This window comes from Botryllus schlosseri, chromosome 15 (genome assembly GCF_051294905.1).
Source record: "Botryllus schlosseri isolate E-star chromosome 15, Bs_hap1, whole genome shotgun sequence".
NCBI lineage: Eukaryota > Metazoa > Chordata > Ascidiacea > Stolidobranchia > Styelidae > Botryllus > Botryllus schlosseri.
Window position 1 is genome coordinate 21,904,767 of NC_137250.1, and position 23,763 is coordinate 21,928,529.

The window sequence follows — 23,763 nt, forward strand, 5'->3', positions numbered from 1 at the left end:
CGCTGAGCTCAGTTTGCAAGGAATGGACTATTCGGCGCCTGGACATATCAATATCGAAAGCTTCGACCAACATGCGTCAATCATTTTGTGCCTATTAGGTTTCATAGTCGACGGTCTTTCCGCGAGCGCGCAAACGCAAAGTCGCATCTGTTGAACGACACTTTGTCTCGTAATCGCGAATATAGTTAGGCTCAATCAGATACATTATGCGTTCTTTCATTTTCACCAAGGGGTAACAGTATTAAAAGCAAGAAATCGAGTGACAACATGTTGCGCGAAGCGTGTAAAAAATTTTTACTTTTGATAAATCTATCGCAAATTATTCTGTTCTATTGTAGTGTACGAAGATCTATCAAAATGTGACTGGCTCATTGATCTGCCAATGCGTCGGAACTGATATTTCAGTCATCACATCTCAAGTGTTGCGGCCAGACTAATCACATTTTGGGTTGGTCTTGCAAGTTCATAATCTGTGCAATCCATTATTGATAATATTACTAATTTCGGAAATTACCTCGCGGGCGGCTCAAAACCGTTTCGCGGGTCACGGGTTGGCCGGCCCTGTTGTAAATAGAGTAGCTTATGCATGCACAAGTGAATATATCAATCGTCTGGGTGCAGGGAGGGTGGACAGACTGAATTTTATTGACAAGGTTGGAAAACTACATGATAAAATAACCAACTTGAAATACTTATGACAAGTACCTAGTTAAAAGCACTCACTTGCAGACATTGTATCATGCTGTAAATTGATAGAAACAAAGCGACTGCTAGCATCGATGAAAGCGTCGCAATAATCTTGACCCACTTTGATGGTATCTCTGCATCTGGAATAAGCATACGCGTAGGTGGGTTGTTCAAAAATAACTTTTTTTCAGATTCTGGGGATTCACTGATTAAATTGATAGGTTGCCTCATAAAACGCTGGACACCTAATTTGACTCGATTGCGGCTGATATAAGTCAACGCACTGGAGTTTGAAAATTTTGAATATATTATAAAAAATAAAAATAAATTTCAAATTTGACTTTTAACCAAATGAAATTGCTGAGTTGAACCCCATTACTTGGGTTTGCTGGATAATAATGTTCCCGTTAGGCGACTTATTTGAGAACAGAGTCAGTAATAAATAACGTTTGCCCATAAACACAAATATAACTTGTTATTGATGATTCCCTAATCACGCATTTTAAAACATTGCAAATTGTCATTAAATATGAAGTGAGAATTCCAGAAAAACTCAAAATACAGTTAAAACTTTACGAGAAATGAGATGTGAATACCAGAGCACTGATTGTTTAATAACCGGTACAATCGTACAAACTATGTCGAAAATCACAAATACCTTTCATGCTTTCATGCTGGTTGTACTTTGCATTTCGCTTCGACATTTTTGTATTCATTGACCGTCTATGATGCTATAATTTCTTGTAATCATCTCAAGTCTGGTGATTAAAGTTGAAAGTAAAAATGTAAAAGTAGCTATTCATGAAATTTGTTACCGTGTCACACCTATTTACTATTAAGCCAAAATCTAGGCCTATACAGTTTTTTTCTACACATCAGAATCAGCAAGGTGCCTATAAAAATACTGGAATCGCAGTTCACTGTTCAGCTAGAACACGGAAAGTATGGTTAATACTGAATGCATCGGAAGGCGTGCATTGAATGAAATAGGCACTTATGCCATAGGGTTACCATACATCGCCCTTAAGGAGGATTTGTCCTCCTTTTTCACCAAAACGAAAATGTCCTCCGGGGACGCCCAAATGTCGTTTTTGGCAATTAGTCCTCCTCCATAGCTTCGAGTGCCAGGCGATCACCGATTTTACACGGGCACGATTCTTTGATGACTCGATTTTGGTCAACCCAAAAATATTTCCTGTAAAAATTACAAATTCTCTTTCTCAACCAATTCAGTTTATTATCAATTTTATCATTCTAGTAAATTTGTATAGTACCGGTACACTACAAAAAAAATTAGACAAATTTGGCCTCAAATTTAAGAAATGAGGATGATTTGGTCTCATTTTCAGCAATTTTAGTCTCACTGATGAATTGAGGTCTTAAAATTGAGACTGATTCAGCTTTTTAAGACCATATATAACTGTCACAATTATTTGGTCTTAAAAATAAGACCAATAAAACACATCTTATAAGACATGTTGTGCTTATTGAGACATTTTTTGCTGTGTCAGTATTTTTGGTCTTGTTTTTAAGACAAATTTCCCTAATCAAGAAACGACATGATATGTCAGAGGTCGGGAACCTTTTTCGACCGAAGAGCCATATTGGCCCAATATTTTCAATTGTAACTCCCAAAGAGCCATATATGTCAATCAACTGTTACGTCATAATTGAAAATCCGTGACGTTTGTTAGTACTAATATATGGAATACATAGTGTGCGCCATATTTTTCTGCCACATGCGTAGGTGGGGCCAAACATGGTCACTACAGCAGTACATACCCACTGCAGGGTGTGATAAGTCGGTGACTTGGGGTCATTGGAGGCAAGTGAGGCAGTGCCTTAGATGTCGTCAGGGATGATGAGTTAAAGACAATTGTGAAGCCTTTAATGATTATTATTGGCCTTTTCTATCGATGATTATGAATGACTACATTTTGAACATTTTTATTCCCAAAATCACGTAATTTTCATATTCATTGTTCGAAAATATAAAGCGCGAAAGTAGAGGTAAGGCACATATAAGGCATAGACGTGCCAAGCCTCACTTGTGATAGCGCAACTCATCGTAAATATCTTAGAATTTTTAATCACTGATATTAATCAAATGCAGTTGTCGCACCGATTCTAAAATCTAAGCATTGATCGACTTCTAAAGTATTCGACGTATTTGTCACTTCCAAGGCAGATTATTTCTCGGCGTAGAGCAGCAAGACAATGTTTATTTGAAAACTGCATTGTCCTACAAGCGTCGCCATGTCTGCTATTCTATTTTTTCAATCAAGGTATCGTGCAATCCAAGATTTGGAGGCATGCGATGGTGGGTAAATCGAATTCCCGAGTGGTGTTAGTCGCCGGCGCGACAGCAACTTAAATTTAGGGGTTTTGAAGAGGGCGGTACGAGCCCCTAACCCTGGATACCCCACTGTCTTTACCTCTCAAAGACATGCTTATGCTGCCACGAGAATAATTATTCCGGCAGTCATGAAAATGTACTAATAGGTTGCTGCAATATTGATAAATAAAGTACAAAATTAAAAATTTCTCAAAGAGCCCTATCTTATACCCAAAAGAGCCATATATGGCTCGCGAGCCATAGGTTCCCGACCACTGTGATATGTGGTCTTAAAAATGAGACCGGAAAGTTGACATGGGCCAGGAGCTCTAAGACGTAACTAGCTTATTGAGACAGTTTTTGATGTGTCAGTATTCTTGGTCTTGTTTTTAAGACAAATTTCGCTTATCAAGAAACGACATGATTTGTGGTCTTAAAAATGAGACCGGAAAGTTGACGTGGGCCAGGAGCTCTAAGACATAACTAGCTTATTGAGACAGTTTTTGATGTGTCAGTATTTTTGGTCTTGTTTTTAAGACAAATTTCGCTAATCAAGAAACGACATGACTTGTGGTCATAAAAATGAGACCGGAAAGTTGACATGGACCAGGGCCAGGAGCTCTAAGACATAATTAGCTTGTTGAGACAGTTTTTAATGTGTCAGTATTTTTGGTCTTGTTTTCAAGACAAATTTCGCTAATCAAGAAACGTCATGATTAGTGGTCTTAAAAATGAGACCGGAAAGTTGACATGGGTCAGGAGCTCTAAGACATAACTATCTTATTGAGACAGTTTATGATGCATCAGTTTTTCTGGTCTTATTTTGAAGACGAATTTTGCTAATCAAGAAACATCATGGTCCATAGTCTTATAAATCAGAATGGTAAATTCTCATGAGCCCGGAGCACAAGACGTAATTACCTTTCTTTGACAAATTTTGATCCATCAAAGGTCATTGCAAATACAATCTAGCAGTGACTTGGGAGCGGAGAGCCAAAACGTATTTGGCGGTGCCATGTTTGTCCATTTCTCGTTGGTCACATGTCACACTTCAAATAAGTCAAATACAGGATGCATTTGCGCCAGAACAAAAATTCAAAGTAGCCTACTGTACCTTGTCACTTTTCACTGACACAATGGTGTTGGCATGTCGCACCCACCACAAATACTATTATATAGGCTACTCAGACTACACTATATATTGTTTGGAGGATTGATTACAAGCTGGTAAGTGTTATATAGCATGATAAAGTTATATAATGGGTAGGCCATATAATGAACTGCAAATCCAGGTATGTTATGCTTCCCTTCATGCAGAACCTAACACTGACATGAATATCCACACAGCACTCATGGGCGACAATGGTCTTATTTTCGAGAAATATCAGTCTTAATTTTGAGACAAAAAATCGTTGTTAAGACCGATCAGTCTTTAAGACCGGTTGGTCTTTCAGACATTTTTTAATAAAAAGTCACTTTAAGACCATAAGACCAAATTTGTCTTGTTATTTTTTGTAGGGTAGTTATCTGCAGCGACTAGATCAGCGATACTTGAACAGGGGTCCACGGACCCAATAAGGGTACGAAGCACCAATTATATGTTATTTAATTACGCGTATTATTTTACAAATTACATAAAGTGGAATAATATTGGCCGGATTTCTTCAACTCGAAATTTTCTTCGCGCTTCGCGGAATCACCTTTCAGTACCATTCTTATTTTAAATTTGTGTAGACCAATGTCATTCCCTCCGACAAAATAATGGTAGGCTTATAGTAATAAAAACAACATAAGAAACACTGGTCTAAATAAAATGTCAGTCGACAATGGACATATTACGGTATCAATACAATTCATCGACAAAAAAACACCGTAAAATGCTGACAAGACTAACCATATTTTTTTTTTGGAATTCGTCAGCAACACTTAGCCAATATTGCTGGCAATGCGCCACAACAAAACATTTCCTAACAGAAAAAATTGGGAATATTCACATAACAGAGTCTTAGCAAGTATTAAGTTAACTGCGCGCTTCAGCGAGTCTGCTCGGAAGACGGCTTCGAACCTGGCGAATCGAACCTGGAAGTGCAGTCTTTCTACATTCTTTAGTCCTACCGAGGGCTGTGCAAAAACGAATACCTCAGTGAATCGATTCTGATTCTGAATTACGTATCAGCAATCAGCATATTATCAGGCTTTGGGTCGAGTCGAGTATTCGAGAATCAGTCATTATGACGTCATAAGAGTATGGACGACGTGGAAAGTTCAAAAATGTACCGTCTCTGCGACCATGTATGTTCTACATCACATTAAAGTGAATTTTGTAATTATTTTGGTCATCGCTATTTTATTGCACTTCTTGACAAGGCAGTGGCTATTCGTCCGAACCGTGTTTATATAGCTCAGTGGTCCGAACAGAACGAATAGTTACGTCACACAGTACCGGCCTGAGAAATTATTCGTCCGGTTCCGGCCAATTTCGTATCCGTTCCTGGGCTAACGAGTTTATATCAATAGGTTTACTCTTGTCGGGATTACCCATCTATATTTTATTGCAATCTCCTGGCGTGTTCGGTCAAATTATTTATATACTGAACTGAACCGAATAAACACGATTCTGATTACCACAGTCCGTCTTTTTGTGTTGCAAGTTGCCGCGGTCCGTCGTTAAGTGTTCAACTGTTCATGTATTGAGACTTGAGAGCCTTATTATTCTTTTGATCATAGTATTATTGTTCTTCAGAAATTATTGAAAATGTTCGCAAAAACTTTACTGATAGTGAGTGTTCTACTTGCTCTTAGCTGCGTTGCATCCGGTATCTTATTGTTCTACCTGTGGCAGGTGAGGGTGACGATTTTCAGCACAATAGATTCTCTAGGGCAATGTACAAAATTTACATATTGAACCATTGCCAATATTGGTACATACTTGTGTTCTTGAGCAATTGGATCACTTACTCTTGCAAAGTTATGAACTGTATTTTCAAACAACCTGCCTAAATTCTGTCATTGTGTGGTAGACCTATATCGCATCGTTTTCTTTGTGTACCGGTACCACACCCATCATCTAATCAAAACATAACCGGATTGCGATATAATGAAAAGACAGGAGGGGGCCGAACCGACTTGGAGTACGCTAGTCTTTTAATTAGACACCCACCTTGGCCTAGAGCAGTGGTGTCAAACATACGGCCCGTGGGCTACATCAGGCCCAGACTGGAATCGGTGGTTGTTTTTGTACAACATGTTGTGCGTGACAGACGGATTTCTCGTGTGATTGGAAAATTTCATCCGCGTGACGGAATTATTCTTCGCTCTGATCCAATACTGAATTACTTATTGAATGACACGATGTGCTAAAATAGACCTGGTATACGCCGGACTAGGGCTACGCCGTATATTCGCTGTTGCGCAAATGCCACGCTTGCTTACGTTCATTGTAAAGCGCAAGCACCTTATTCTGAATCTGAACTATGGTATCGCTTTGTGACGTCAGCATAATTCATTAATTGGCGTGATCACATATAAATGCTCGCGTGACGTTGCGCGTGCCGTTGCCACTGATTCCACTCTGGCATCAGGCCGGCTAGACAATTTCGTCCGGCCTGCGAGGCAATTCCGAGTAAGTTGAAAAATTATTGTATTGTCCAGAACATTTCTAGCAGAAGTCGAGATTTTAGCAATAAATACTTTGATCTAAATAATCCCTCAAGATGTCCACATTATAACCATCTGTTGGCAGTGCTGAGTTTTCTGGAAAAATGGACCAAATACTAGTTATTCACATTGGTTGTAACCAAGTCACAAGTCAATCTCACTTTTATAGTTTCGACTCGAGCTAAGTCGAGTCATTTTCAATTCACCACCAAGTCAAGTCCGAGTCCAAGACATCTAATAGAGGGCCGAGTCCGAGTCATAGCGTTTTGACTCGAGTCCTAGTCCAATTCATTTTGTTCACTGTTCAGTTTTGAGTTCAACCCACTTTTTTCAACTCTGCTCGAATGATATAGAATGGCTCGCATTCATGATATAGCTTCTTTGAGGTACAGAACTTCAATATACAATTGAATAGTATATTCATATTAAAATGAACCCGAATATTTTCGGCTGACACTCGTCAGGGGTAATCGTCAGCAACTAGTACATTGAACGCTCTCGTATTCGACATTTCATGCTGGTGACGTCATATTTTGTGTTACGATTGTTGATATACGCTGTTCTTTCGAATTCTCTACTAGTTGCTGACGATTACCCCTGACGAGTGTCAGCCGAAAATATTCGGGTTCATTTTAATATGAATATACTATTCAATTCATGATATAGTAATTTTCCGCAGTTTTAACAGTCTGAGGCCCTATTTTCAAGTATGTGGACTGATAGATGAAATGCCAATAATATAGAGACTTTACTGTTCTTTGAAGTTACAATGAAATGTCTATCTTGGTTGTCCTAGTCCCGAGTCATATGACTTGGTTGGAGTCATGCACAATGACTAGAGCACTAGTCGAGTCAATACAAAAATTGACTCGAGTCGAGTCATTTTACGTATTTGACAAAATGAGTCAAGTCAAGTCGCAAAAAAATCGCGACTCGAGTTGAGTCATGACTCGAGTCATTACAGCCCTGGTTATTCACATTGCGGAAACGACAATCGGAAATTCTGGCATGTAAAATTGTAAAATATCACAGAATATAATATTATAGCAACACAAAGAATATAATTCAAGTATCTTTGGTCACACTGCGGTTTATCTCTCACTCTGACCCAAAAGGTCTCAGTCCCGGTCTCCAGAGAGACTTAATGATGAATTGGTGATATAATGAACAAAATGTGAATGTCCGCGTGTACAAGCTCTTGTATTCGTCACCACAGATACACAGGGCCACGACGCATCACGATTAAAACAAGGGAGCATAGAAATATTCCAACTATATCGTCGTTAGAGCCACTGTTTTAGTGGTTTATAACTGAGTTCAATCTTCCGATCATTGTGTTTTTGCCAATTCCATTGTTTGCAAATAACGGTGTTGCCTGAATAGCATTTCCAGACAACTTCTTGAAGTCCACTACTAAAACATGCAAATATTTGACTGATTTATGAATTATATAACATAAATTTAATTACTGAATTTTTTCAGTTTCAGAGCATATCATTCATTATTTCAAAGATTTCTGACTCTCAAAGTGGATATCTTCCAGGTATATTGGGTGTAATTTATGCCTTTTGCATTCAAAGTGCTGGTACTAGTTACAGTGTTCATTTTGTTAATGTTGTCATAGTGTCCGATAGTTTATTTTTAAATATAATCAATTAATCATCATAGTCACACCCATGATATTGTTTTTTTAGTTACAGTACTGCGATCATGAATTACTGGTAGGCCTGAGAATTCTCAGTTACGGTAATATGTTAATTAATTATCAATCCCCGAAATTGCTTGATTGAAACATTTTTTCAGGTATCGCATCCAGTAGTGAGCTACAGGAAAGTGCATTGGTCAGCTTTAACGATAGTCTTCATCTGAATTTAGAGGATTTGGCAAAAGGTAATCGGAATTTCATGACTGTGATGTTATTTTGAAACCTCTACTAGTTGCTAATGATTACCCCTGACGAGTCTCAGCCGAAAATAGTCATGTTTATTTCAATGTCAATATATTATTCACGTGTATAGAAATAGTATATGTTTTACTGATTCAGTTTTCCCATCATTCCAAAATCAAATTTCCAATGGAAATTTTTTTAATATGAAAATTAAAATTGTAGAATCCCTACTTCTATTCATTCCAAAGTCCTAAATTTTTCTGATCAACGGTTGAATTTACTTAACGATCCAAATATCTATAATGAACATGGTCCCATTCCACTCAAGCTGTTAAGTAGCATGGTAATGTAATCGGCATGGTCAGAACAGGCCAGAGTGGGTCAACTCGAAATATTTCAGCTTTTCCAAATTTAACTAGAATTAGAATTACTAAAACTTTGAAATTCAGTCATGTTTAGTTCATATCAACTCAGAGCTCAGTCTCGTAAGCATGAGGATGGTAAATGTCTGTACAGCAAGCTCGGCTCGTTCAGCAGGATAATGTTCTTTTGTAGCATTTTCAGAAGACCAGAAATTAGATCAATATATAGGCTAATCAATGACACTGGACAAAAAAAATTTCATCATGGTAGGTGAGAACGATTTTAGGGTAAATCGGGGGCGCTGAGCTTGAAAATGGCAGTGGTTTCTGCAGATTGGCTCCATTTTTCAAGATATCACCGAATTTGGATATTTTTATTTTATACATTTTATTCAAACTAGGTCACATTTTATCCTAACAGCCTATATTAAATGTTTTCGTAGGCCCGTCTGTACTGAAACCACGAGAATGTGAGAAATGTAAAACGCAACGAACGAAACTGTGCTGCATAATCTATTCTTTTCCACAAATTCAACACAAAAATAAGTACGGTACTCCATTTATTCATATTTTCATATGATTCTCCTAATATATTGTAATTTGTGACAGTGAGCTTCCTATACCGATCAATGTGTTTGAAGTGAACAACAAATAGCAGTAATTCGGTAAACAAACCAAGTATGCCTGAACCTACAAAAAGACGACAATTTGTAAACAAAACACAGACGAAATAAACAAGCAAGCAACCAATATTTTTGTTTAGCAATGAGAATTCAAATATTCTCGTACAAAAAAATCAATATCGGGATGTGGATTAGTGAAGTTCTTAGATGCAACTCCAGTTATTAACTCAAATTAGCTTTAAGTCATCTGCAGGAAAGTCCTCTTGTACGATTTTGATGGGGAAAGATTCGCAATAGGCTGCTGGCAGTAATCAGTCATAATGTGAGCATCCCAACGATCTTGATATTTCTCTTCCATTTATTTGATTTATAGGAGAAACCTTCCACCTCGTTCCTCACTCATATTTCCCGGGTTTTTGGGGAAGCGATGATACTGAACTTTTATGCTCATGCATATCCTTGATCCAAGAAAGTTCGTGAACAACAGCTCTACGTTATCCCCCATGGTTTCTTTTTTGTCGTCTCAACACACGGCAAGACCTTCGTTGTTTAGCTGATCTCGAGTAAAAGGCGTTGGTTCACACTGTATTCGTAATAATGTTGAGGAGTCGGTGTTAATGGATTTTCTACAGCATATACTAATGCTATCTACATCTTTCACTACATCCTATACCATAGCATCATTCGAAATCAGATCTAGCAGGGACATAAAGCTGCAACTGGAATTTCAGGGGAGTGGTTAATTAACTGTAAAGCACAGTCGATGCTGAGGACTATGACTTCTTGTTTTTATTCCAACCTTACATCTCATTCATGTAAAAATAGCAATCATCATGGTCGCTTTTTGTCTCGCACAAAACTTCGGGGATTACAAATTGCATCATTTAGACCAGGGGTGTCAAACTCAAATTGCGTCGCGGGCCGGATTTAAACCTTCAAATCGCTCGCGGGCCGCCCCAGTCAACTGATTTCAATTTTTTTCACTTGCATACTTTATTACCAAATATATATAGATGATAGTATGTTACATAGTTCTACGGATCAAAGGGGCTTTATTCTAGCAGGTAGCAACACCTTTATTCGAGAACAATGCAATTGGCAAAAAAATACAATAATTGGCCGGTTGAATACCGATATGAACCGTTAAATCAGGGGCACGAACGACGATTTGAGTATTTAGTATAATCTGGCGTTAGCCGTGTGTGTGAGGAGTGAGTATTACAAGAGATTTAACTGTAGTCCGGGGACATTTTGAGTAGGAATTGACACCGCCGCAGTGCGACCACAGATATCTGAATTATATATTTTGTATGACTATTATATTTTTCAAGTGAACCGCGTACAACAGTTCTGCATCGGCGTTTTCGTTTCTGTGAATAATTGCGTTTTGGGCCATTTTTCCATAAAACTCTGATATCAGTGTGCACTTTTCTTCCCTCGGAATTGGGTGTCAATGTCACGGAATTGTTCCTATCGGTAACTGTGGTGAAACCACAACACCGCAGTCGAGAAGTAATAATGTGACCTATTGACATATGGTCGACATTTGTTGTCTTGAGGGATTATTTAATAACAGTATTTCCTACAAAAAATCTCAGCATTTGTTGCAAGTGTGCATGTTTCAATTTACTCAAAATTGCTTCGCGGGCCGGATGAAATCGTCTGGCGGGCCGGATGCGGTCCGCGGGCCGTATGTTTGACACCACTGATTTAGACTTTTCCTTTCGAAGTTTTAGCCTAATGCTGGCGGGGCGTTTACGATGCCTTGCGTTTATCTTGATCTCTCAACATCATACCTAAGTACTCCTTGTCAGTGCACTTAAAGACATTTCACCTATTGAATCGCTTCATGTTCAACGTGTTCACGTAACATATCTTTCAAAATTAATCCAAGTCATTACAACACTTTCTCTGTCTAGCTATCACTCAATTATTAAAATACTTAATAAAACACCCATGAATTGAAATTTGTGAAAATTATAGCAAGGGACAGTATCTAATATTAAAAAGCGTCGGAAAGCGTGTTAAATTTGATCCCACTAATCATCGGTGACGAGATAAGTGTCATTTGACTCTTTCTGTAGCTTAAATGAGGGGGGGTGTAGGAAGAGGTAATATCTAATAAAATATGGCCAATTCGGCAAAAGTAATGTCATTTTAGGACTCAGCGCCCCTGATATACCCCTAAATCGATCTAACATAATGATGATTTTTGACAAAAATATTTTTTTGTTCCCCTGTGTAATCGTCAGATTAGATTTTCATCTGCTCAAGACATACACAATGCAAAATGCGATAAGACACAATGGTATGAGACGGTCGGACTGCATATTTACGGTGAAACGCTCTACCATGTATTGATATTATCTATCGAATTAGTTGAGCAAAGCAGTAACTCATGGCTTGTTTGACAGAAGACATCTCTGACGCAGTGAATAGCATGTACTTATTACACTAGGTATATGTTGCGGACTCTATAAGGAAGTAACCAAAACATGCACCGGTACATTTTTACAACAAGGTTATCTCGTCTTCTTGATTATATACACGCTCGGTTGCCCTACTCTCGTTTGGCTTCGTGGCGTAGTTGGTTACGCATCTAAATTCTGAATCCAACGACATATTACTTATTGGTTTCGCATCTCATTGAGGTTGTGTTTTACAGTCTTGAAAAGTGAAGCAAAATTTTTAGGAAAAACCCACCATTGCCAGCCGTTTAAACTGGCTTTAGACCTCATATGCTCACCGAAGTAACGCTACTTGGTGCTATCTATCCTATATGGATTGTCAGGAGTTTAAGGGATTGTTAGATCTTTAGAGCAGTACTAATAAAAACTTATGTTTTATTTCTTAGCTATTCAGACTGTCAAAGACAGACAACTCGCATCCTTGCAACAACTGAGCAATACGTTGCAGAGAAACTTTGAAGAAATTCAAAATGCCGATCAAGATATCAAGGCAACTATGTCACAGCACGAGACATTCTTCAGCGACCTGTTTGACTTATATGCCGACAGTAAGGTCCTCTACAGCAAGGTCTCCCAAGCTGTTGACCATGGCAGAGTGTTGATTTTATCATCCTCACTCTACCTACGATTACTCGAATCTGACGAGCATTCATTCTAATGATTGTAATCAAGTAGCAGGAGACCAGGGCTGTATTGCATTTGCTCAAGATATGGAAAATGACTTGACTCGACCTGAGTCGATCATTGTATTGGCTCGACTTGTACTCGAGTCATTGCGCAAATAGCTCGAGACCGACATTTCATCGTCATTTGGAAAAATACTTAATTCACCAAACTATTGGTATTTCATCTATTAGTACTGGACTGGTACTTGAAAATGCGACCAGAAACTGTTAAAAGTAAAGAAAATTGGTATATTATGAATGTGAAGCATTCGATAGTACCTAGTAAGCACAATGACTCAAGTCCAAGTCGAGTCGATACACAAATTGACTCGAGTCGTTTTATGCGTTTGAAAAATGACTCGAGTCAAGTCGAGTCACCAAAAAATCTCAACCCTGATGATAATCCCTATTTCCAGATATAACAGTGGCAGCCAGGGAGGCATTTAATACAAGGACGGATCTACTGACTGAGATTGTGGAAAAGACTGCGAGTAAGGATTGAACCGTTTGGTCGCGATCACAGTGGTGACACACTCTGTGTCGATAATATTTAGTCAATAGGCCGTTGAAGTTGAAAAAATATCGACAATTATCGTGACGTCTCAGCACGGTAATAGGGAGTTGGAAATCTATAATTTGCGACTGGTACACTGGGGAATATTCATCCATTTCTTAGCTTACAGCTTTCAATAGCTTACAGGCGAAGGTGCTAAAAAGTAGTAATCGTGTGTTCAAGTATAAGATGTCCAAATGCCACCTTTCTAGATTATTTCATGTCCAAACATAGCAATGTCTGTAAATATCTCGAATAAATGCTCTCAAATTTTGGAAATGCCCCTAATACTAGATACCATATCTTTTAAATATCGGCGGAAAACTACAGAATGCAACGCCGTTTTTCGTGCAGCCCGCCAAAGCCTCAAGAAACGTAAAAATATTGTTAAAATTCGTACTAAAAATCAAATTGTTGTGGGTACTTGATTAGGATTTTTCTTAATATATTCCAACATGACAATGATAAATTGTATTCTTACCACAGTTATTTTTTAAATTTCATTGATGGTGCGACAGCCCAACCTCGAGGTACTTGCGTTTTGAAAGGTTTCAATTGCTAAACTTCACAGAAAATGAAACGTAAATGACTTAATTTGGACCACGAGTGTGATTTAAGATTGACAACACGAGTTCAGTACTTCTAGTGCTGTACTAGAAAAACCGCTTCGCGAGTGTCTAAGATAGATTTGTTCTCTGTATGCGTACAACATGGTTCGTAATATTTTTCATGCAGCGCCCCTTATCGAAAATTACCTTGGTCTGGCGCCCCCCCCCCCATATTCTAAGGATGGTAGTAAAACAAGTGGTAAGAGTTCGATGCCCGGTCCGTATTTTGGGCTTTCGACTTCACTATTGGAAATAGCTTGAATCACGCCCGAAAATCACTCTACTAATTAAAGCTATAATAATTGCATGTGCTATATTCGGGATTAAATCAAGGTTGTTATAACAGCCATCGGGTACGGGCTCATCCCATTTGGTTCCAGCCCGGTGTAGCCTACACATCCCCAATTCACCTCTGCGATTGGTAATAGGGTATGTCATTGTATTGGGTTTTGTTTTATTGCTTTCTGTGACTAGCAAATCAACTAAGTAGAGATCTTCACTCACATTGAATTTATCTCTGCATCCAGTTATTAACTTTACCATGACTGTACTCCAAATAGAGCAACCCACTAGACAGCATCCTCCTTTATGATACTATGAAGAAATATTCTGCCGATTTATTTTTGTAGCTCTCAAATACAAGAATATTTAGTTACTCATTTTCGCCAAAAAGCGTCAATGCATCTTTAATGTACAAAGGGCTCACACTCTCAAAAGTGGTACAGTGCCCTCTTTCTGCACTTTCGACATGCTGTGCGCTGCAGGATAAAATAGTTAGTTCAAAACATTTTGTTGAAAATAACCCGAGCTAGCATGACGGAAGTACGTTAACGGGAAATTGGTGATCTAAAAGTATGCGCAATTCATTTTACATTGATTTTAATAAACCACTGCATTCATGGAAACATGTCGCAAACGTTGTCGGAGTATGTTTCGCGTGGAGCTCCGCGACGAAAGATTTCGAGTTTTGACAGATTTTGACGGATGGTAATTTGCAATGAGAACTCAGGGACATATATAGCTGTTGTTCTACTATATCAGTGGTTCTCAACCTTTTTGGCTGCGTGGACTTCCTTTGGACCGTCACGGACCCCCCCCAAGTTCTACTTCAAATATAGCTCTGTAGTCTGTTATCGTGCAACCGGCATCTGTCCTGTTTTGTATATTATGCGAGATAATGGATTTTTTATCAAGCTAATTTATTCCGAACCCCCCACAAAACATCTCTAAACAGCAATACGTTTGTATCATTAGGCTATTGGCAATTGAAATGAGTGGAAACATTTTTTGACCGCCTTCGGCACTCGTAAAAAAAACTCGAAATGATATGTGGGTGGAAAAAGGTTAGGAACCACTGCTCTATTGCGACAGTGACACCATTTTTTTTCAGCGACCACCATACCGCCCCCTGATCCCCCCCCCCCCCCCCCCATATCGCCCTCTGAACGTTTACGACCACTTCAAAATCCAAATCGTCCCCTGGGGGGCGCTGGTGATCAGGTTGAGAAACACTGTTGTAGAAGTATCTATATTCATTTTATTCATATATTGTAGAAGTGTATATAAATGTAACATGGTTTGTTTATGATGCTGTCAGTATTGTGTGTCCTGGAGTTGAACCAAAAGTACAATCAGCAAATCTATGAACAGATCGCTGCTCACAGACTCAAATTTACATCCAGTTCTTAGAATCGGGACCACCTACTTTCTTCCCTAATTTTTACAATGAAGACGGATAGCTCATAACTTCTCGACAATGTTTATGACACGTGTACAGGTCTACATTATCATCAAATCAATGTTTGGTTGTCCATTATGTCCATGGTGTTGGTCACTATATAATCAAATAACGATATTGAATTTTTGCAAAGTATCCCTATTTTATATAGCGCGGCCCACCAATGGATTCAAATGTGGAATGTGGCCCGCGAGCTCAAGCACTTGCCAACCCCTTCTCTAATTACTCTGATTTGACAGCTCGAGTCATCCAAATCTGCATGGAGTTTGCAAAAGATCTATTTCGTTCATTTCAGATTTGATCGAGCACATGGCACTCCTTGAGTCGGTCGCAGATGACCAGTTTGAAAATGTTTCGAAAATATGGAGGCAGACTAATAGTAAGTCGTAGTGGTAGCTCTGTTAATGTCATAGTAAAGTTGATGAATTTTTTTCGACGAACCCAATGTAACACTTTGAGTTGGTATAGCATTCATTGCTGTAAACAGTAAATGGCAGAGGTGTAAGCAAGCGACAAGATAGCGTAATGGTTAATCCTGTCTTGATCGGTAGGTCGTGGGTTCGATTTGCGTGCGGGTCAGACCAAAGACCCGATTCTAAATCCACAATTGGAACTAGGACTGCTCAAAACACCAGAAGTTACATGACCGTGAACTATCTAGACTGGTAGCTTGTACAATACCGTTGTTCAAAAAAAACAATTTTTTCAAATTTTCGCTGCTATTTGATAAAATTGTTAGATTGGCTAAAAAGACGTTGCACACAAATTTGGCTCAATTCCAACTAGTCGATGTGAAGCTACAGGAGTTTAAAAATTTTGAATTTATCATAATTTTCAAATTTTACTGTTTACCACATGAAATTGTTCAGTTGTCTACAAAAACGATGCGAAGCAAATTTGACGCAATTTCAACCCATAGAAGCGAAGCTATTTAAGTTATTCATTAATAATTCTATGATTTGATTACCCATCATCAATGCTATTTTTTCAAATCCAAAATTTTCAACTGCAATAAATTCGCTTCTACCGGTTGGAATTAGGCAAAAATTGTTATGCATCGTTATTTCAGACAGCTCAACAATTTCATGAGGTTGACAGTGAAATGTGAAAAAAATTCAATATTTTAACATTCAATTCAAAATTTTCAAACTCCCGAAGCTTCACATCTACTAGTTGGAATTGAGCCAAATTTGGTGTGCAACGTTTTTTTCTAGCCAACTTCACATTTCTATGAAATAGCCGCAAAAATTTGAAAAAAAAAATTTTTGAACAACACCATTGTACAATGTACAAGTCTGACTGTCCCAGAGTTGGACAACTAGAATAGTTTCAGATTTTCCAAATTAGATTTAATGAAATGTGAAATTGAAATTAATGAATTCACGGAAACTTGGACATCGAGTCAAGTTCAGTTCGTATCAAATCACAGTTCATTCTCAAAAGCACGAGAACGGCGAATGTTTGCAAGCTTGCCTCATTCCGCACTATGCAGTTCTTGTGTAGCATTTTACGGAAAACCAGAAATTAGATTTAAATAAACATTACAGCATATAGAAACACCTCACAAATTAAAAGACAATTCGATTACGGGTGTTACACTCCAATTACTCTAATTTACTGGTCCCAGCCATTCTCGACTCAGCGCCCCCCTTATCAAGCTCGACACAAATTTACACCCCCGTGCTCAATTTTACTCCCACTTTTCCTTCAGCGATGACATATTCACTCATTTTGTTCGATTTAGTTCGAGAGTGAGTATCGTACGCGCATACGATTTACGCAAATGCGCACCACACTTGATGCTCGGCTCAGATTAATCAGTTTTACCCAACCCTATTTACAACACCTCTCTAGATACACCTTCGCTTGTCCGTTGCATCAAGGACAAAAATTAATAACGCCCTGTTTCTGTCTTGGTAATGTCCATCGCTATAAACAGCCCACCCTATCAGGAACATTCGCCTCGTCGATGGAGCGGACAATCATGGAAGAGTTGAAATTTACTATCTCAACCAGTGGGGAACTATCTGTGACGAAGGTTGGGATATATCTGACGCACAAGTGGTCTGTCGAATGCTCGGTTACCGCTCGGCAACCTTATCGGGAACTAGTGGAGGGGGTATGGGCCCGATTTGGTTAAAAAATGTACAATGCAGCGGGAGGGAAGCAGATATACTGGATTGCAACGTCACTCCGGGACTTGTCGCCGGATGTAATCACACTCAGGACGCATCCGTGGTTTGTAAGGACAGATAAGTCAGACTGAAAACTTGTTGAGGAAACAAACTCAACGAGTCTTAGTCACTTTGTGTAATGACTCGAGTACAAGTTATATACAAGTCTATGACTGGATTCAAGTCTTGGGTATCAGGACCAATGTTCCCTCTAAGCTGCGCACGTGCGCAAATGCGCAGTGCTTTCACGGTCTCTGCGCACAGAAAATCTAACTTGTGCACAAAAAATCTTAAGTGATGACTTTTTTTTTAGTCGTTACGCACGGTTTTCCAAGGATCTGCGCAGTGAGTTGGTGAGTGTGCGCAGACTCGTCACAAATTAGAGGGATCATTGATCAGGACCAATATTTTAAAATAGGTCTAGAAACTGTTATCTATCTGCTTGGCCTCTCATACCACCCAAGAGTTTAAAAAAAGTGGTTGAACCTGACTCGAATACGATAATAATTAATAATGAACACTATGAATTGGACTCGCACTCAACCTTGTGCTCCTTCGCTGACTCGTTGATGAAAATGATTCCCCTTGACTTAAGTCAAAACTGTAAAACTAAGATAAACTTGCAGCTTGGGTAAAATCCTGATTTGGGCCATGCTCAGAATTGGTATGGAATCAGTTGCTCTCGCAATGTCAGCATTTCATAATTCTGTACAAGGTAAAACTTGCGGGATTCGGAAGCCAATTATTGTTCACGTAAATTTGGTGTCTTATAGGAACACGTCGATGCAAATTTTTGGTTCATAAGTAGGGCTGAATCGAGTATTATTTCTAATGATTCGAGTCGAGTAGCGCGAAATGATTCTTACAAGCACTTAAATTCACGCCTCTTTTGACTAAGAGTTTCTTTATCAGAGAGAATTATAGTTTGACAAAATATTCGGCTATGGATGACTTGAAATCTCTTTCGGCCGTATCGCAGCATACAAAGCACGCAATACAAAGCTACTAAGTTTACGTCCTCTTTTAGGAGGATTTGTCCTCTTTTTTGACTGTTTTGAAAGTGTCCTCGGGGGACGCCCAAATGTCCTCTTTTTTGAGAATTTGTCCTCTATTTTGTAAATGTTTCTTAAATGTATGCGGAAATTGGGCTGAGATACAGGAAAACAGCACTCAAGTAACTTTTGGGATTAGAGCCGGAAATTATATCTGCCCAGCAAACACAGAATATATTGCAGATATATTTTGTATATGACTCAACTACTTCAAAATATATCTAGTCATATGTACTGTTTATATAAATCTGTCGACACATTTGCACATATATAGGACATCTTCAAAGATACCTGTATGACATTGTCATGATATCTTGCTAGACCCTAGATGAACCCTGACCCTAGGTGAACCGTGACCCTAGGTGACCACTGAACCTGGTTGGGTACCTGGACCTGCCACATCCTGCACTGCCCTTATCAATGAAGACTGACTGATGATTTTACAAATCATGCATGGCTTGTTCGTGTATTAAATCAGCACAGAACTGCGCAATCACTTCAGCAAATATTGCTGCCTAAGCATAAGTTCGAAATCGTTGTCGGAATTGTCAGACTCTGTGATGACAGCCTTGCTCCTGTTATCTTCTTTATCGCCACCCTATAACATAAATGAGTAAATTACTACAATTGATTATTATCACTGTAGAACAGAAGTCGTTATGTGTTTGGTTGTGGGTAAAATGGGATGGTGATCTGAGTTACATTAACCAAAAGACCTCAAGCCCTCTTTCAAAAGCGACATGACCTTTACTTTATCACTGAATATATAATTAACGCAGTTACGCTTTCAAGATGAGAAACCAGAACCTGTTCAAGTTCAATAATGCCTGTCATTATAGAGAAGATTTTCATGCTATTGGCGTCATGAAGACGTGCTGCTGGGAATGGATTTCAAAACCTATCGTTTGGGCACGGGGTGAAGATTGTTCTTTACATTATCATTTTAATATTAATATGGTAATAGTTGCCTGTGAGAGGCTGATGTGATAATGATCGCTCATTCCATGTACGGCATAGTAAATATATGCAGTGGTTCGCAAACTGGGGTCTGCGAGACAATTTTTATGACTGCGAAGTACCTTCCAAAAATTCACACGATCCAGAAATTTTCGAATATTTTAATTCCCAGAGTATAAAATTTTTTAGACAGGTTATTGTCTGAACCAAAATCGAAGTTGCTTAAAATTATTTTGTAAATCAACATGAAGTAGAGTTATTCAAATTAAATTTTATTCTCCCCGTGTGAGACAAATGCGACCCGCGGAGGGAAATTGTCAAAGGCCTGTCTCGTAAATTTTCTCATAAAGTTTGGGGACCACTGATATACAATGTTCTGAAGATGAGCGGTAAGAACAATTCACTTACAGTCCAATAATATCATAAAAGACACAACTGTCACACCACACAATCATCAAACTTAATAACGAAATTACCTTGCAAGATCCAGCAACAGTTAAAGATCTTGCAACCTGATCTTTAGTTCTTTTATCTGGGATCTCGAGGTCAGGATGAGCCGTTCTGCATGCTTCTAAAAAGAGATATAACTAGATGAAGATATCCACTGTCCAGTCATGGTATATTATACATCAGCCATCAGACAACGAACAAAACTAGAGTACTAAAGTAGATAACTTTGCACATCAGTGACGACATATGACGTCAAACGATTAAAATGTTGAAAAATCGAGGCTTTGGCTCAACTTTTTTTTACGTTGACTACGTTCAATAACCGTTGATAACTTACGTCTAATAGTCTTTTCAGGTGTCACTCTTGCTTTTTTGACCCTTAAGACTAGGATTTCCATATACCTTCTTTACAGCTATGCTGGTCATCATATTTTCGACAGTTTCCAGCAATTGTACACCCCGGAATCCCATTAAAGCGGCTACCTGTAACAACATTATATTAGTGGTACACAATACAGATGGTACTGCCTTGCATCAATGGTTTGCACCAGAATTAACAATGACATTTATGGGCATTCTAGATAAAACCATCCACACCATAAATTTCATGGTCACGCTCATCAAAGGCTTGGTTGACTTTGCGATTTCGCAATAAATCACATTGGCAATTCAATTTTGGATAATAGAACTAATTTCGAAAAGGACCCCTGCTGTGTCTGAAAATGATTCCTTGGTGTCGGCGGACACCCCTGATTTAGACTGTCAATCGCTTTGTTCGAATGAGAAACAAAGACATACCAGTTCAGACTTTGCCGTTGTTCAAAGGTGTTCCAGCTGTGACAAGGTTTCACAGGGATCTTCAATTATATCTTTCAGCAAAATTGGGGCACTCGATTGAGGTCTTTTGGAGTAATTGCCGATATGATGTCTGAGGAAATCCATCATCTGGTTTTTCTGCAACTTTATGTCTTTGATGCACAAGCTAAAAAGGATTCGATTACAAGGAAGTTGGATTGATCTTCATATGTGATAAACTTACCATTACTTTATGACAGGCCGCGTTGTTGATGGTCAAAATTTTGTAGTTCAGCGATGATTTCAAATGAAGGAGCATCTGAAAAACAGCGAGACTTTATTCTCAAATTCGAGAACGCATCAAAGTGCTAGGAACTTACTGCAGGACTTAGATCTCTGGCCGTTACATTCAATGATGGGATTATGCCATTCTTGAACACTCTTTTCGCTAATGATGGCAAACTTGCATTGCGAGCATCATTGATATCACTCCTGCTTGCCAGAATCATAAGATGACCGCATTCTTGAAATTGGCATGTCTTGTATCTGAATACTTGGATTACGTTTCTTCCTTGCAGGAAAAACATCATCTACAAATTATAAACGTTTTACATATATATATACCATATTGCACAGAATAAAAGGGTATACCTTGACCACCAGTTGACGCCGAACTATTCAAAAATTGTTTGTTCCGCTGACGTTTTCGTTTTGGCCGCTGCGCTTCATTTTCAGTCCAGACAATGACAAAGATGTGGGCAAGCCACTACTCTCCGCAACTTTTATTATATCACTAAAAGTTACCTTCCATACATCTAAAACAGATGAATAATGTAGATGGCAAGGTAGGCCCACTTGGAAAACAGTACGCTAATCTGAGTTTATAACTTACTGGATGAGCATTTCATCTATATCTTTTATACAGAGACCAATTGCGATTATCATATTATGGTTGCTTTTTGTTCTTGGCCTTACCGTGCTATTTACATTCTTACGCAACCACCAGCCATGCAATACTATTATAGATACAAACAATTTCGCACAATTCACAATTCATAAGATATAAGCTATGGAATCAATGAGAATGAGATCAATTCTACATCGGTTTTCCAGCTTTTATGTATTACAGCCCTGATTGGAATCGCTGGCCTTTTTGCCTGATATATCAGGTGAGCAGCGATGATTTTCCAAGTTAAAGTAATTTAATAAAAAATAATTAAAAAATAAAATATAGTGTGAGCACAGGACACCGATTCCAAACAGGATTACATCTACAGCAACAGCAACCGGTTGTTCTTGTTCAACAAAAAGCACAACAGCAAATGATTGCTCGATTTATTGATCGACTAATACCCACCTATATTCATTTGCAGCAAATCCTTAAAGTAAGGTTTGAGTAAGTTGATATCCAGAAAATGTGCTCATGATAAGCCGCACGAGTTCTATAGTTTATTAGTTGATCTGAAATGAATCACAGAATTATATTCAGACATAGCCGCCTAGTTATGATGTGGACATCACATTACCAGAAAGACTAGACTAGTTCTATGAAGTTATATCGTATTACCTCAAGTCCTTAACTATGATTATATAAGAAGCATATATAAATTACCTTGCACAGTGCAGTTTTCGGTATTCTTCTATAGAAATATGCTTGGATTAGCCTCAATTAACTGCGACTTCCCTGAATGCTACTAAAACCAAAACGACAACGATATCTGCACTGCAAGCCGCCATTATCAGAGCGCTCCTGTCTTTTGTCTGGCGGTTTGAAACCTGCGCGCCGAAACGGGTGTTCGCGTGAGGAGAAAGTGCCTTAAGCCAGTGAGTCACTCGGCTACGACGGCTAGACGGCTACACTACGGAGTACGGATGAGCAGCCGGATGGTTTTCAGCGTAGCCGGAGTAGATCCGGATTCTGAATTTGCTTTGACAGTCGGATTGTAGCAGGATTTTTCTATTGAACTATCAAATAGTGTAGCATTATATTGGCAGCAGTTTTTCGGATTACCCAGAATTCATAAGACTTTCAAATTGCCGCCTGAAGCCGTAATGGATTCGGATTCCAAAATTTGGGATGGCCAAGAATCAAAATATCTGCAAAATCACGCAAAAGCGGCGTGTGACAAAAGGAAAAACATTCGATCATAGCAATTTACAATGATGTAAATTGCTATGATTCGATAGTGGCAATTATGGTGACATATCACCCCATAAGAGTAAGACATCAATAAAATTGATAGTATAGATAAATTATACCATAAAATGAAACAATAATCGAATTTGATTCATCACAAATACATTTTCGGCATTTTGACGAAATTTGTTGGATAAGAAAAAGATGTACTCAAGATACGTTTCCGTACAAGATATGCACAAACACAATTTTGAGATAATTAGGATAACAAAAAGATATCCGAACATGTCCGAAATATATCTCGTGTTTGCTGGGATGTGAAGTTGTAATCGCATCACAGCATTGTCATAAAGTGCAATGAAATTGGTTAGATATGGTCGAAAAATACCAAATTATATTAAATATGATTTAGAACCGGCATTATTTTATTTCTGGCCGCATAAAAGATACTTTACACTTCTTTCATGCTGTTATGACGTCATGAAGAGTGATACTCCAGCCCTAGTCATAAGTCATTGTAAGGCTATTATTGCGCATCCCGGGGAAGATATTACCCCTGGTGACAAAAGTCACTGATTCGACCAGATCCAATTAAAATTCTCGTGGTTCACACC

The 23,763-nt window shown here is 38.6% G+C and overlaps 3 protein-coding genes across 11 annotated transcripts in view; 1 reads left to right on the forward strand and 2 right to left on the reverse strand.

The window, feature by feature from the left end:
* Positions 1–5,180, reverse strand: part of LOC145458138 (uncharacterized) — a 28,504-nt gene extending 23,324 nt beyond the window's left edge. For 3 of the 5 annotated variants that reach the window (XM_080336491.1, XM_080336487.1, XM_080336492.1), the window contains exons 1-2: positions 1,346–1,960; positions 724–827 (exon numbers count right to left, since the gene is read on the reverse strand). In XM_080336491.1, coding sequence (XP_080192617.1) covers positions 724–827; positions 1,346–1,403 — 162 coding nt within the window. In that variant the 5' untranslated portion in view covers positions 1,404–1,960. Of the gene's footprint in view, positions 1–723; positions 828–1,345; positions 1,961–5,087 lie in introns of those variants that run through there. The other 2 variants (XM_080336488.1, XM_080336489.1) reach the window with 2 other exon arrangements.
* Positions 5,181–5,748: 568 nt separating this feature from the next.
* On the forward strand, positions 5,749–17,855 carry LOC145458144 (uncharacterized). Its single transcript, XM_080336506.1, has 7 exons — positions 5,749–5,864; positions 8,162–8,222; positions 8,483–8,569; positions 12,407–12,568; positions 13,102–13,176; positions 15,880–15,963; positions 17,524–17,855. The coding sequence occupies exons 1-7, from the start codon at positions 5,778–5,780 to the stop codon at positions 17,838–17,840; spliced, it is 873 nt and encodes a 290-aa protein (XP_080192632.1). The 5' UTR covers positions 5,749–5,777; the 3' UTR covers positions 17,841–17,855.
* A 1,407-nt stretch (positions 17,856–19,262) lies between these two features.
* On the reverse strand, positions 19,263–22,725 carry LOC145458146 (uncharacterized). Of its 5 annotated transcripts, XR_013921077.1 has the most exons (9): positions 22,625–22,725; positions 22,370–22,473; positions 21,664–21,827; positions 21,393–21,602; positions 21,257–21,331; positions 21,016–21,199; positions 20,555–20,700; positions 20,244–20,338; positions 19,263–19,408 (listed from the first exon to the last, which is right to left on the reverse strand). XR_013921077.1 is itself a non-coding variant. In XM_080336509.1 (8 exons), exons 6-8 carry the CDS (start codon positions 20,613–20,615, stop codon positions 19,304–19,306), a joined length of 261 nt encoding a protein of 86 aa, XP_080192635.1. In that variant the 5' UTR covers positions 20,616–20,702; positions 21,019–21,199; positions 21,257–21,331; positions 21,393–21,602; positions 21,664–21,827; positions 22,370–22,693; the 3' UTR covers positions 19,263–19,303. The 5 variants fall into 5 exon arrangements, 2 of the variants coding, with proteins under 2 accessions (XP_080192635.1, XP_080192634.1); XR_013921078.1 differs by having other exon boundaries at positions 20,555–20,702; positions 21,019–21,199; positions 22,370–22,671; XR_013921076.1 differs by having other exon boundaries at positions 22,370–22,670.
* Between the last annotated feature and the right edge of the window lie 1,038 nt (positions 22,726–23,763).

Coding starts and splice junctions, on each gene's coding strand:
- LOC145458144 (XM_080336506.1), top strand. CDS start 5,778: ATGTTCGCAAAAACTTTACTGATAGTGAGTGTTCTACTTGCTCTTAGC. Junction 13,177..15,879: donor GATTGTGGAAAAGACTGCGA/GTAAGGATTGAA, acceptor CGTTCATTTCAG/ATTTGATCGAGCACATGGCA. Junction 15,964..17,523: donor AATATGGAGGCAGACTAATA/GTAAGTCGTAGT, acceptor CGCTATAAACAG/CCCACCCTATCAGGAACATT.
- LOC145458146 (XM_080336509.1), bottom strand. CDS start 20,615: ATGGAAATCCTAGTCTTAAGGGTCAAAAAAGCAAGAGTGACACCTGAA. Junction 20,339..20,554: donor ACCTGAAAAGACTATTAGAC/GTAAGTTATCAA, acceptor ATCTCTTTTTAG/AAGCATGCAGAACGGCTCAT. Junction 19,409..20,243: donor CTGTTGCTGGATCTTGCAAG/GTAATTTCGTTA, acceptor TTTATGTTATAG/GGTGGCGATAAAGAAGATAA.